This window comes from Pseudonaja textilis, chromosome 1 (genome assembly GCF_049901715.1).
Source record: "Pseudonaja textilis isolate UNSWEBS1 chromosome 1, rPseTex1.2, whole genome shotgun sequence".
NCBI lineage: Eukaryota > Metazoa > Chordata > Lepidosauria > Squamata > Elapidae > Pseudonaja > Pseudonaja textilis.
In genome coordinates this window covers 214836396-214849984 of record NC_141990.1, presented here as the reverse complement: position 1 = coordinate 214849984, position 13589 = coordinate 214836396, and the positions used below count along the sequence as shown (strand labels likewise).

Here is a 13589-nt window from a genome sequence, read left to right as displayed (position 1 = left end):
ATTAATTATTACAAGTAAACAATATATTTATTTCTTGCCACAGTCTTAAATCCAGTGAAATCATTAGTTCTTCACAGAGTTGGGATCATATAAAATTATTATTATAGGGGATGTTATATCACAAAGATTGAAAACTCTTTTGAAAACCACAAAGTGGTGAATGACCTTATTGGCCACAATTTGGTGCTATGTCCTTTGATCCTTTTCTGAAGCATATCTATGATTTATCTGTCTTATTTTCTCCTCCATGCATTCTGCCATGTCTATTTGTGCAAATGTCTGTTGGATTATTCTCATTTTCCTTCTCTGATACCAAATTCAAATCCTTTTTCTTCCCACATTCCCACCTCATTTTTTGGGGTGTGCCTTTTCAGCTTTTCTTTGCCGAAACTGAGAGAAAATATTTTAAAGCTGTTACATTTAAATCTGTCTTGCTTGTTCATTGGAAGGCCCCGGTTCCAAATCTGAATTGGCATATCTCAACTGCATTTCCTAATTTCAACCTCTAAAATAAGATTTGCCATGGCTACTATTTTATATTAATAATGTGTAGTTGGGCATTTTTGCATAATTAATATATCTGATGATAGAACAGTTCTTCAGGTTCAGTCTATAGAAGTATTAACAAGTTAATTAGAAAATAACCCTACATATAAAGTTTAGCATTTAACCTAAAAGCAATAAGTGCAATTTTTGATCAGAGAAAAAAATATCAGAGCGGAATCTCTATAATTCAAAGGGAGGGTAAAAGTGGAGAAGCTTGTATTGTTCCTGTAAGACAATACATTTGGTATCATCAAATGGTACTGAACCATGTCAAGTGAAAATGGAAATAAAACATATCTGGAGGAAAAACTGTTTCTTAATTAAAACAATAAACTATTTAATTAGAAAACAATTGTTTTCTAATTAAAACAATAAGTACAAACATCGGCAAGTTTATGTTAATCCCACTGGCAACTTTATCTTTGCCTATCTTGCTATTAACAAACTCAGCAGAAGATCATAACTATGAAATCATTATAGCAAAACTGTGATTTGTTTCAGGAATTTTTTTGCCCAATCAGCATGAGAAAAGAAATCAGCCTCTTGGCTCTGTATCGCAGCGAAGAAAACTCTTACCTAGAGCTATCCTGCTAGGGCTGGTCTCTCGGCTGCAGCCCTGGCTTCGAGGGACTTTACTGCGTTTGTCAGTAGATGAGGATGATGTTGGCATTGGGTGTCCTCTGGTTGTTCCACTGCTAAGCCCACCATATGCACTTCCCAACAGCTTGCCAGGAGAGCTAGATCGACTACCAGCTACAAAATAAATAAATAAATAGGTAAATGCTCTTAAGTCTTCAGAATATTTCAAACCATTAAATTTACTAAATGTATTTTTAAAAAATCAGTTTAATTAATAGTAAATTAAAAATAAAACAGGATACAGAAATTCTTCAAGATGATATGTTTAAAAAGGGGGTTAACAACATGTATTAACAATAAAAAATGTTGAGGAGGATGAATGAATAGAAACACAACCTTGACTGATACTACTCATCTTAAAATTGGTCAAATAGGATCAGCCATACCAGCAAGATATATTTTATACCGAAGCAACTAATGAAGTCACTCTCTCTCACATGCATGCACATACACACAATTTCTCTGTCCCATTGTTTGTTTTTTCTCATGCATCTTGCAAGGAAACCTTTTGAAATATTCTTTTACCTTCCAACCACAACACTGACTGAGCAATTGCCAAAAAAATAGGCATTCAAATCCAATAAATTATGCAAGTGATAGTGTATTTTTCCTTTTGTCACAAGACAATTTGTGTTATGAAAACCTATCTTTGAAATTCTCTAATTGTCCATGCTGCTGTTAACTTGGCAGACATTTGGCGACTACTGACCAACGTGTGGGACCAATGTGGAATAAGCCTTGCTCCAAAGCTCAAAGTCTACCAAGCAGTAGTGCTAACTACCCTGATGTATGCCAGTGAGACTTGGACTGTATATAGGAGGCCCACTAGATAATTCAACCACTTCCACATGATCTGCCTCCGCAGACTTCTGAGGATCCAGTTGCCGGACAAGGTGCCAGACACAGAAGTCCTCTCCAGAGCAGGCCTGCCATCAGTTCACACCCTGCTGACAAAAGTCCAGACATGTTGGGCAGGCATGTTGTAAGGATGACAGACCACCAAAAACAACTAAACATATTCTATGAAGCTCTATGAAGAGCTGTCTCAAGGAAAGTGATTGCATGGGGAACAAAGGGAAGTGATATAAAGACACGTTGAAAGCCTCTTTCAAGTCCCTGGATACTGACATCACCTCCTGGGAAACCCTGGCACAAGATTGATCAACATGGAGCACGTTGAGCCACCAAGGCTGACAGAAGAACAACCATCGCACAAGAGAAGCAAGCACTCCGCAAAGCCAGAGCTGCAAATGCTGCAACAACGGTGCCCACACATGACTGCCCAACATGTGGCAGAACATTTCGTGCCCGTATAGGCCTTACCGGCCACCTGTGGATACACCGTGGACAGCCCACAACCTGTTAGATGTCAAGGTCCTCCTTGAACATGATGGACAAACATCAACTCACAACATTTTCATAAACATTTGAAGACATATTCAAATCCATTTTCCGTTCTTCAAATTTACAGTCCTGTTAGCTAGGAGTCCCACTGCTCACTGAACATACACACGGGTACTTTGTCTAAGTACGTCATTGATATATCTAAACGATTTTCTAGCTAAACTTTCATTTTAAAAACACTAGGGTTTTTTTAAAGCCTCTGGGAATACAAGACTTTCAGACATTGAATCAGTTAAAAACAGTAGTATGAGAGACTGTACAGACATGTAAACAGAGTGAAAAACAAAAAGGTGTTTCTTACCACCTGCAGGGTTAGCTGATCTGGATCCTGGATTATGACAGCAGACGAAAGGACAGGCAGAAAGTGAAGCAGAGAAAGCGAGACAATACAGAGTTCAAGAAGCATAGTTATTTGCATACAAACTCCTTTTTGACAAGCACTTCACTGCTCACATTTTATTATGGATTAATGTGTGGCAAGATGGTTCATGGAAACATTTCTGGCAAGTAGTAAATAACTATTTAGAGTAGAATAAATTGTAATTCTTTATGCCTGATATCCATGAGGCTGGTGGGACGCAGGACAAACAAATAACATTACTATCCTGGTATAGAAATCCCATCAATGCAATGTTGCAGAATATGCAATGATATAACAGAAAAACAAGACAAATATTACAAGAGTTGTGCTTATAAAACAGAATGACCAGACAGTATAGAGATTAGTAACAAAACAACAACAACAACAACAAAAAGCATCAGTCACCTTAAACCTAGCATTCTATCTACTAAACAGTTTCTGTTTCTGGCTATGATTTATTACTTTATTTTTTTAAAGATAAAATAAGCATCAGAAATGATACTCACTAGCAACCATTTCAATTGGCACAAATAGTATCTCAAGACACATACGCAGAGCAATCAATAATGCTAAAAATTTTGTGTGTCACTTTGTGGACCACGGCACGTAACATTTGGGGATTGAGAAAACAAATACAACAGTTCTAACAAGAAAGCCAGCCCTACCAAGCGTTTCCATCTTTTGCTACACTGCATTGTATTAACAAGTGAAGTACTTGTTTCAATGTAATGCTAAGTGCTTTTAAAGTACTTGAAACACAGAAGACTTTAACTAATAGCATTACATGATTTTTGGAAGGCCTACAGACTACTAACCTAACACAGGAAAAATTCAGGCATTTCTCTGTGTGACAAAGATTGAAAATCAATTCTGTTAAACAGAATAGTAACACTCCCTCTTTGTGTGCGTGTGTGTGTGTGTGTGCGCGTGCACGCATATGCAGGTACTACAGTAGTTGTCATCTTAACAACCATTCATTTAATGATGGTTCAAAATTATAATGGCCTCGGAAAAAGTGACTTATGACCCATTCTTGAAATTATAACCGTTCCAGCACCTCAGCACCTCACAGCCACATGATTGCAATTTAGGTACTTGGAAACTGATTCACTTTTATGATAGTTGCAACAGTTTGTGGTCATGTGATCATAATTTGCAAACTTCTCAGCTAGCTTTCAACAAAGAAAGTCATTTAGGAAAGCCGTATTTGTTTAACGGCCATGTAATTTATTTAACTATCATTTGATTCACTTAATGATCATGATAAAATTGGTTGTAAAATCAGGGCCAGTCATGGGATGGCTCACTTTAGGACTATATTAATTTACAATGAAAATTCTGGTCCCAAATGAGATCCTAAGTCAAGGATTAACTGTATCGATAAAAGCCTGCTTAAGATGGGGAAAAAAATCAGGGGAAAAAAAATTATCCATGACTAGTGAACATGTTTGTGCCATATAAAATTAGTAGCCTTGCCACAGAATATACAGTTTTATAGAGGCATTTACACTAAGCTGTCAAACAGCAATTTTAGATGAATACGTTTACTATCCCCTACTCAAATTTTTGTAGATGTGAAGAGGACATCTAACTTATTTACATTATATTTTATGCCCTTTCCTCAGTAATTAGTGAACACATTGAGACAGACAGCCAATTCCGAAGAGCATGAAGCGTTTTTTTTTCCTTAACAATCGTTATGAATGAAAATCTTTCTGCAAATTCACTGTCTATTCACAATTCACAAACAGGGGCTTGAAACTGAGTGTCTATTCACCCCATGTTTGGGAACACACATTGCCATGATGCAGAATAAATTAATGATTCTGGTTCTCGATAAACATTGTACATCATGCAGTCAGAATGCATGTTTTGCCAAACAGTATGTACTTATTTAGGCATTACTAGTTTCCCACTGTCATTTAGCATATGAAAGTCAGTTCCCCATATTTGCCATGTGCTGAGGAAGAAAAAGAATTGGGAAGGAAAATTGTTGTGGGTGGTGGGTGGGGGGAAGGACATTGGAAAGAAAACCAAGAAAACCTCAGCTAGGCTTGAGGAGCAGTGACTGGTCTTATCTTGTACCGCTGGATTAGCCAGAAGCTTGGGAGAAACTCAAAAATAAACCAGGATTAAAACACCTGGTTTATCAATAGTTAGACCTATTGAGTACTCATAGTGAAAAGAAAACAAAATTATTAAAGCAAGTCATAGTTTCTCATTATGCTTTGTTGTCCCTAAATTAGTCATATTTTAACTCAAATAAGGCACAAACTGGCAATATAATTCCTGGCTTAGGCATCCTATGTGGTATGAGCCAAATCACTACCTCTGTACGCAGGAGTTCGTGTTCATGTGAAACATGACATGACTAACATGATGCTGAATGGCTCCATGTGGGGACGGACTGCTTATACAGACTGTCTACTACTTCCTGGATTCTCTGCCCCAGCTGACATTTTACATTTAAAGATTAAAAAAAAAAAGAAATCAAGAAGAGGCATTTTTCAAAACAAAGTGCCAATCTCTAGTATCTTCATTTCCAGACCATCCCATCTTTACAAATCATGCTTAGAGTAATGAATATTGGTTCTGCCAGTGGTCCTGGGAAACCCAGAGCGGGATGGAACCCATCAAATGGCTCATGTGATCTGCTGTTGTCAGGGCGGGGGGAGGGGTGGGAGTTGGGGGGGTGATTTCCCACCCCATTTTGTTCTATTGTACTTTATTAATTTATTTGATTCTTTTTGTTAGTTTTTATTGTTTTTTTTTAAAAAAATATGGTTTTACATTCTGTAAGCTGCCTTGAGTCACTAGATAGATAGATAGATAATAAATATCCTGTGGAGTTAAGTCTCAAGTGTATTTTTTAAAATCTGTGTATCATACCTAATTTATCAGGACCTACAGGAATTAACTTTTAAAATTGCATTTGAAGAATATTCATAGCACTGAATGGAAACACTGATGTATATGAAAATAATGCAGGCAAGAAAAACAAACTTGAAAAATACACTGTGTCCTCCATAATAGCATACTAAATGGTTCCTTACGCTGGGACTGTGAAACTACTTTAGCCCGACTGCGGCCTCGAGTGTCAGCAGGTGTTGAAGTGATACTACTGGTGCTTCCAGAGCTTTGCCTCCTTGTGCGAATTCGACCTGAGGAAAGAAAAAAAAGAACAGAAAACTGACGGTTAAACTTTAATGTGATTGTGGTTAATATTCTTTTACTCATGCCTCAGTTAATAGTTTTGCAATCTCACTAAAATGAGAAAATTGTAACAAGAGGGTGAAATTGGATTCCCCAAATTAGGAATCTGATGTAATTCCCTTATTTATATACATTAACTAAAATGGAAGCTTTCTACTTAGTGCAATATACCAATCACTAAAGCTGGGCATGGTACTAAAACGATTCTGAAGTAGGCGGGAATTTGTACAAGCTCATTAAAGCACTCCTATCTTATTCAGACTTCTGAACAAATATGAAAAAAGACATGGCTGCCTTAATGAGTAGCAGAGAGACTCTGTATTCAAATGGCTTCTAATGAATATTTTCCAAACCAGTTTAGAATCATGCTCAACTTTAGAAATTATTTATCTTATTAAGGCAGAACTCCAGACTCAACACACCAGGAAAGAATTATATAACAAAATGAACTTTATTTTAAAGCATACTGCAAACAAAAAATAATTTCTACCAGAACTAACAGGAAAAGGGGGAAAAAAGAAGTATAGTCCTGTAACTTGCATAATGCTTAAATTATCACGGCAAATACAAAACCAGAAGATAAAGTTGGGATTAAAGAGACAGAACTAAGTGTGAATGTAAAAAGGAAAGAACTACTGGAACATGTGCTAAGAAGAAATGAATGGCAGTATCTTCAAATTAATATTAAATAGGATTAAGCAACATGACTCTTATTTCACTCACAAGAAAAAGAGATTCCTTTGCCTGCAGATCACAATACTATTATTTATGATAATTCATTTATATGAATCTCTCTGGTGCTTCCATAGGCCTAATGTCATCCATCAGGTAAGTTTTCCAGTAATCATTTTTGAAGGTATCATAATAAAGAGGTCATATGTATGTAGAAACTAATTAGAGTTCCAGCTAACATGGAGAAAGACCAATGTGTATACATTTCTACCTGCATAAGGCCACTTCATATTGATACCAATCATGCAGTTACCAAGAGCTATGACCAGATTATGACTGTTTGTCTTGTTTTTAGAAAAAGGTTTTATTGGCCATCACTATCAGGAAATACAGTGGTGCTTAGAAGTTTGTGAACTCTTTTGACTATTCAAATTTCTGCTATTACCTAAAACCATATGAAGCTTAGCCACACAATTAGATCTGTTCCACAGTAAAGTGGACATTGTTTTTATGCAGGATACTATCCAATTCAGTTCAATCATGAATATATAACAAGGCAATTAAAAACATCAGTATAGTACAGTTATTTAATTAGCTGAAGTCTTGTCTTCTTTTAGGGAGTGCCACATATATTAAGAAATTTCTAGGAAGACTTTTTCCATTACATTTATACTTTTCTTTTAGTACTCTGACAATTATCTGTCTAAAACAGTTTGAAGTTGGTTTTGTGAATATCATCATATTAATGATGTAAATTGTTTAGGAAAGGACACTTGAAGATTATAATAAAAATGAAGGACTGGCCTATTTCCCCTTTCAGAGTCAAAAAAGCAACTTCAATTATTATTAAAATAATGTCATTAGTTAGCTTGCTTATCCAAAAGGCCTCTCTTAGCACCCACTATCCTTTGTATAGAATTGGATGCAAACAAAAATACCATTTACAGCCTGATTCTACAAAGAATTTATTTATTGTCAAATTTCTGAGACACTCCTAAGATTTATTAGAAGTCGAAATTCAGATACTTAAACAAGTAAAAAACATAAAAGAAAATTTCATTTTATACTTTGAGGGTCAAATAGCTTTAACTAAGAGCCAAATATGAAAGGTATATGAGAGTGCCTGAATTGTTAATAAAATGGTCCTTTGGAAAGTTGAAAAAGGATAAAGTTAAGGCTGAGTTATGAATTGGCCTATGGAGGATTACGTTAGAAAAAAATTATCAATCTCCTTTTAAGTTTTCTCATTCCCAAATTATTCTGCATTATTATAGTTTAGACAGAATCTGTAGTAAGCTTTTATTACAATGATTTTATTGGCATACTATTATCTAAACTGAATATGGCCTTTTAATCTAAAAGAAAAGAGGGATAAAGAAGTAAAAGAATACAATATCCAATAATACTTTATCCAGTACAGTTTAATACTGATATGTACCTTTAACTCTGTTACTTTCTGTTAAAATAATGGGCATGCTAACACAAATATTCTCTCTAGATTCACTCAGACCAGTCATAATCCACTTTTCTTTATCACCCATAGCACTATTTCAGATGCATACTGGTCTATTTTATTATGGCAATTATAGTTCAAAAAATCTCAATACCATGAGCTGTTAATTAGAAATCAGCACTACTTAAGTCATGTCCAGATATCTTGAGAAAAACATTGAATGAATAAATAAAGTCAGTATCTTTCAGTAGATAGATCCCTTCAGTTGGATACAACTGGTATTTATCTTGAACCTAGATTTCCCAATTAGGAAAGGAAAATGGAGTCACATGTCAGAGGTGGTATTCAACCTGTTCGCACCAGTTTGGGTGAACCGGTAGTGGTGATTTGCATGGGTTGCCGAACCAGTGGCGACCCCTGGCTGGCCATGCCCCTGACCTGGTCTCCCAGTCAATCACTTGCCCTGGTTGCTCTCCTAACTTTCCCTACCACGTGGCGGCCACGGCACAGCTCAGGCGGATGTCCTATGGCTGCTGCACATGCGCACTGCCTGTGCAGCCATTACACATGCAATGAGCAAGTGCAGTGACCCCAGGACATTCATCCGTTTGCCTGCCCTCCTGGAACATACTTTCTTCCTTCTCCTGGCAGATGTGCCTCTTCCAATCCAGCCCAGCCAGCCAGCAAGTGGCCATATGTTCAGCCACCCCTTTTTCAGCACAACAAGCCTTCCCCCAACTGGACAGCTGCTCTCCTCCTTCTCGGCCTGTTTGTTCTGTATGGCCTGTTCTGTATGGCGAAAGGGGCGGCTGGAGACCGAAAAAGAGTTGCCTCCAGCCACCCCTTTTTCAGCGCAAGAAGCCTGCCCCAACCGGCTGACTGCTTTCCTCCTCCTCGGCCATAATACAGAACAAAAAGGCAGAGAAGGAGGGAGCAGCTGTCCGGTTGCACTGAAAAGGGGCAGCTGGAGACCGAAAAAGAGTTGCCTCCAGCCACCTCTTGCACAGCGCAAGAAGCTTGCCCCAACCGGCCAACTGCTCTCCTCCTCGGCCATACAGAACAAAAAGGCAGAGAAGGAGGGAGCAGCCGGTTGGTTGCGTTGAAAAAAGGGCGGCTGGAGGCAACTCTTTTTCAGTCTCCAGCCGCCTCTTTCAGAGTGCTGCACCACTCTGCTCGGACTTGCTTAGGCAAGTTCCCTCTGGTGCAGCGGGCTCAGTGGAGTGGACCTGCGTGGCCGGCGCCTAAAACGCAACGGCAGCGTGTTGGAGAAGCGAAGCAAAGCCGCTGCAAGAACCCTATAGCCACCGCGTGTTTTTTTTCAGTGTGGGGGGAAGGTAAGGTTTCAGGCAGCCAGGAAAGCCAAACCGAAGCTGCCTAGCCCAGAGCTTCCGGCTGGGGGGGGGGGATACTGCAGCACACGCCTCGCTTGAATTTCCCAGCCCCAAAAGCAGGAGGGGAGGAAGTGCCACCCGCAGCCCCTTTGATGGACCCGGAAGATTTGCCTGGTGGCTTTTTCGGGCAATAAGGGACCGGAGACTGGTCAGGAAGAACCCTCGTAAAGAGCTATGCTGACGGGCGCTTGGAAGTGTGTGCGTGTGTGTGTTCCAGGTGGGTCTTCTCTCCTAGCTTTAGAAGGAGCGAGGGAAGGAGAAAGGGAAGGGATAGAAAGAGAGGGAAAAAGAGAAAGAGGGGGAAGAGAGAGAAAGAGAGGGAGAAAGAGAGAGAGAGAAGAGAGAATGAAAGAAAAGGAAAAGGAAGAAAGGAAAAGAGAAAGGAAGAAAAGCAAAGAAAGACAGGATGGAAGGGAGAAAAAGAAAGAGAGAAGAAGTGAACAAGATATATGAATGAATGGATGGATAGATAGATACATGAAAGGAGGGAGGGAGGAAGAGAGAAAAAAAAAGAGGAAGGAAAGACACAAACCCTGGCTTCAGAAGACTCTTTGAAACAGCACAGCAATCTAGGGCTGGAGGGGATCTTGGAGGTCATCCTCTTGTTCAAGGGTCTTCAAACTTGGCAAGATTAAGACTTGTGGATTTCAACTCCCAGAATTCCCGATCTAACATGACTGGAGGAGGAATTCTGGGAGTTGAAGTCCACAAATCTTAAAGCTGTCAAGTTTGAAGGCCCCTGTTCTAGTCCAACTCACTGTTCCAGCAGGAGATTCTTACAGAATCATAGAATAGCAGAGTTAGAAGAAACCTTGGAGGCCATCTAGTCCAACCCCCTGCTCCAGCAGGAAACTTTATATCATCTGAAATCTGGATTATTTTGGTGTCTCTAACGGAGAGGAAAATTAGCAGAGGAGTTTACTAGTACAAGGCTGCCATGCCGAGGAAGGCAGAGATAGTTCTTCACTGATGACCACAATTGAGCCCGAAATTTTGGTTGCTAAGCGAGAGATTTGTTAAGTGAGTTTCGCCACATTTTACTCAATCCATGATATCTCCTGGGTCTGTGCAGGCTAGGGAAGTAAATCTGAAGGTGTGTGCAATGTTCTAATGTACAGAAGTTATAGTTAAATGTGTGGCAGAAAGTGGACTGTGGGTATGTTTTTCCAAACGCAGTGAGGTTGAATGTGTATAGTTTTAGAAGAGCTATGTGTGTATGCGTACATACACATACAGCATATATATTAGATAATATATCTTTTTGTGTGCGTTTACACACACTATACTATGTACACATATGGCATATAAACATAGGATTAAATAGTGTATTTTGGATATTCAGTAATAGAAAATAGAGAGGGAAATTGTATCTCTTTGAGGCCAGGCAAGGCACCCCTTGACGTGAGTGACGTCTCAGTTGGCCATGCCCACCCAGTCACATGACCACCAAGCCACGCTCACCAAATAAGCCATGCCCACAGAACCGGTAGTAAAAAAATTTGAATCCCACCACTGCAAATGTCCCTTTCCACTATAATTCTTATTGATTTCTTCTGGTCACTATAGCCAAATTCAAGGCCCGCAGGCTGCATCTGGCCCATGTGATGTTTAAATCCAGCCTGCAGAGCTGGCGTGGAAATATCAAAGGACCAGCCCACAGTGCTTTAGACAGCTAAATGGCTGTGCGGGCTCCCGTACCTTGTTTTCACCTTTCATGGCTTACTGAAGCACTCTGCCTGCCGAAACTAGGTTGAAAAATGGCCCCAAAACAGGCTGAAAAACAGGCTAAAAATGGGTCAAAAACAGTTGAAAAACAGCCCCAAAATGGGCCGCACAGCTTTCGACCGGCAGAGTGCTGCAGGAGGCCATGGAGAGCGAAAGGAGGAGTGGAAGTACAGGGAGGACCATGTGCAGACACACACTCCTGGCTCCTGTTTTGGCCAGCAGGGTGCTGGAGACATCCATCCTGCCCCCTTCTGACACCCCCCCCCCCCGGTAGACAGCCCGCAGGGGAGAACTAAAATGCTGATCCGGCCCTCAAAGAAATCCAGTTTGACATCCCTGCTATAGCCAGATGCAGGATCAAATTCTGAGCATAGGTTATGGCAATCTATTTATAATTTGCAAATATCAATCTGAGTGGAGTAAAATAACCAGTTTTATTCGGTTTATAATAGTACCCATATATATGTTTCAATGTATTGCACATAAGCACTTCTTGGATGGTTAAGTTCAGAAGTATATATTGACCGATATAGCATGCTGTAGATTAGTGATTTTAGCTTGCATAGCATAGCATTAACATATTTGGGAAAAAACTGGTGCTCGACTGAACTTGTGGCACATTAATCAAAATATGCAAAAATAACCTGTACTCTTATTATCATTAGTAGGGAATGATGCATGTGGCATGGGTGAAATTAATGATGGTAACTCAAGTCTATATATTTCTATCCTATTAGAAAGCATTATGTAAAAATCTTGATTGACTAAATCCATAATAGGCAATATGGAATACATGTGGCCCCTTTGGTGATAACTATGATATGTGGAAGTCTATGATTTGGATTATACATGAAGTCTAACACTAAACAGTATGAAAAAAGATGAATTAAAAACAATAATATGTGTTTATGTGAAATTAAGAAAAAGCTAAAAATGTAATGGATCTGAATGAGGATAGTCTTATCTTAAGGAATCGGGTTGATAAATACATGCCGTAAAGTGAAAGGATAAGTTTATGAATAAAAAGATTTAACTGTATGTCAGAATGTACAAAATTGTGTCACCCAGAGTGTCGCTGAGTGTGGGGGAAGCGTGTATAAAAGCAGAAGCCCACAGAAAGGTTACAGCTACATATTATGTCAATAGAGAATCATGGAAAAATTAGGGATGAATTTTGTTTTGAACTATGAAACTTTAGGAAAGAATCTATGGGAAAAAATATGGGTAGTTGTCAACTTATAAGAGTTTGTTTAGTGACCATTCAAAGTTACAATGGCACTGAAAAAGGTGATTTATGACCTTTTTTTACACTTACGACCACTACAGCATCCTCATGGTCATGTGATCAAAATGAAGATGCTTAGCAACTGATCTATAGTTACAATGGTTGCGGTGTCTCAGTCATGTGATCACCTTTTGCAACCTTCTGATCAGCAAAATTAATGGGGAAGCCATATTCACTTAACAACTGTGTTACTAACTTAACAACTTCAGTGATTCACTTAACAACTGTAGCGAGAACCGTCATAAAATGGAGCAAAACTCACTTAACAAATGCCTCGCTTAGCAACAGAAATTTTGGGCTCAATTGTGGTTGTAAGTCAATGACTATCTGTGTTGAACTAGGAGACGTGAATAGGGTGGGAATGAGTTGAGATAATTTAGAAAAAGAGACTGAGCTATTTGAAGACCCAAGAATGTATCAGAATGTGACTGTTTGGCAAATACTGTATTTCCTTAGAAAAAGGACTATTTGTAACATATGGTTTAAGAATAAATATTTATTAGTATGTACATACAATGTAGGAATGAATACAGAACCATAACTAATTTGATTATGAAGAAACACAGAAAAATAAGTGAGATATACAAGTGTAAGAGAGTTATACATGAGGGACAGATTATTATTTAGTAATGTCTAAAGTAAATCTTGGGGGAAAACTTTACATGAAATATATGAAAGAAACTAAAGTGAAACTAAAACCATGTCACAAAAAGGAAGTATGAGTTTTGTATGAAGAAAGTATTAGAAGAAACATACACAATATCTCCCAAGATAATTAAATATAACGTAAACTATTTTATATTAAAATAATGCAAATAAGGACAATGTAAAAACTTCTTGGACAGATTCAGAGTAACAGAAATGTGTGGAATTACTATAAAAAAGCATGATTAGTAGAAT

At 38.5% G+C, this 13589-nt stretch overlaps 1 protein-coding gene across 16 annotated transcripts in view; it reads right to left on the bottom strand.

Moving 5' to 3' along the window:
• CLASP1 (cytoplasmic linker associated protein 1) overlaps positions 1-13589 on the bottom strand; it is a 238772-nt gene that overhangs the window by 65956 nt on the left and 159227 nt on the right. For 12 of the 16 annotated variants that reach the window (XM_087920454.1, XM_087920438.1, XM_087920446.1 and 9 more), the window contains 3 exons: positions 6004-6111; positions 2891-2917; positions 1123-1299 (listed from right to left, as the gene is read on the bottom strand). In XM_087920454.1, the coding sequence (XP_087776580.1) occupies positions 1123-1299; positions 2891-2917; positions 6004-6111 (312 nt within the window). The remainder of the gene's footprint in view (positions 1-1122; positions 1300-2890; positions 2918-6003; positions 6112-13589) is intronic. The other 4 variants (XM_087920441.1, XM_087920452.1, XM_087920443.1 and 1 more) reach the window with 1 other exon arrangement.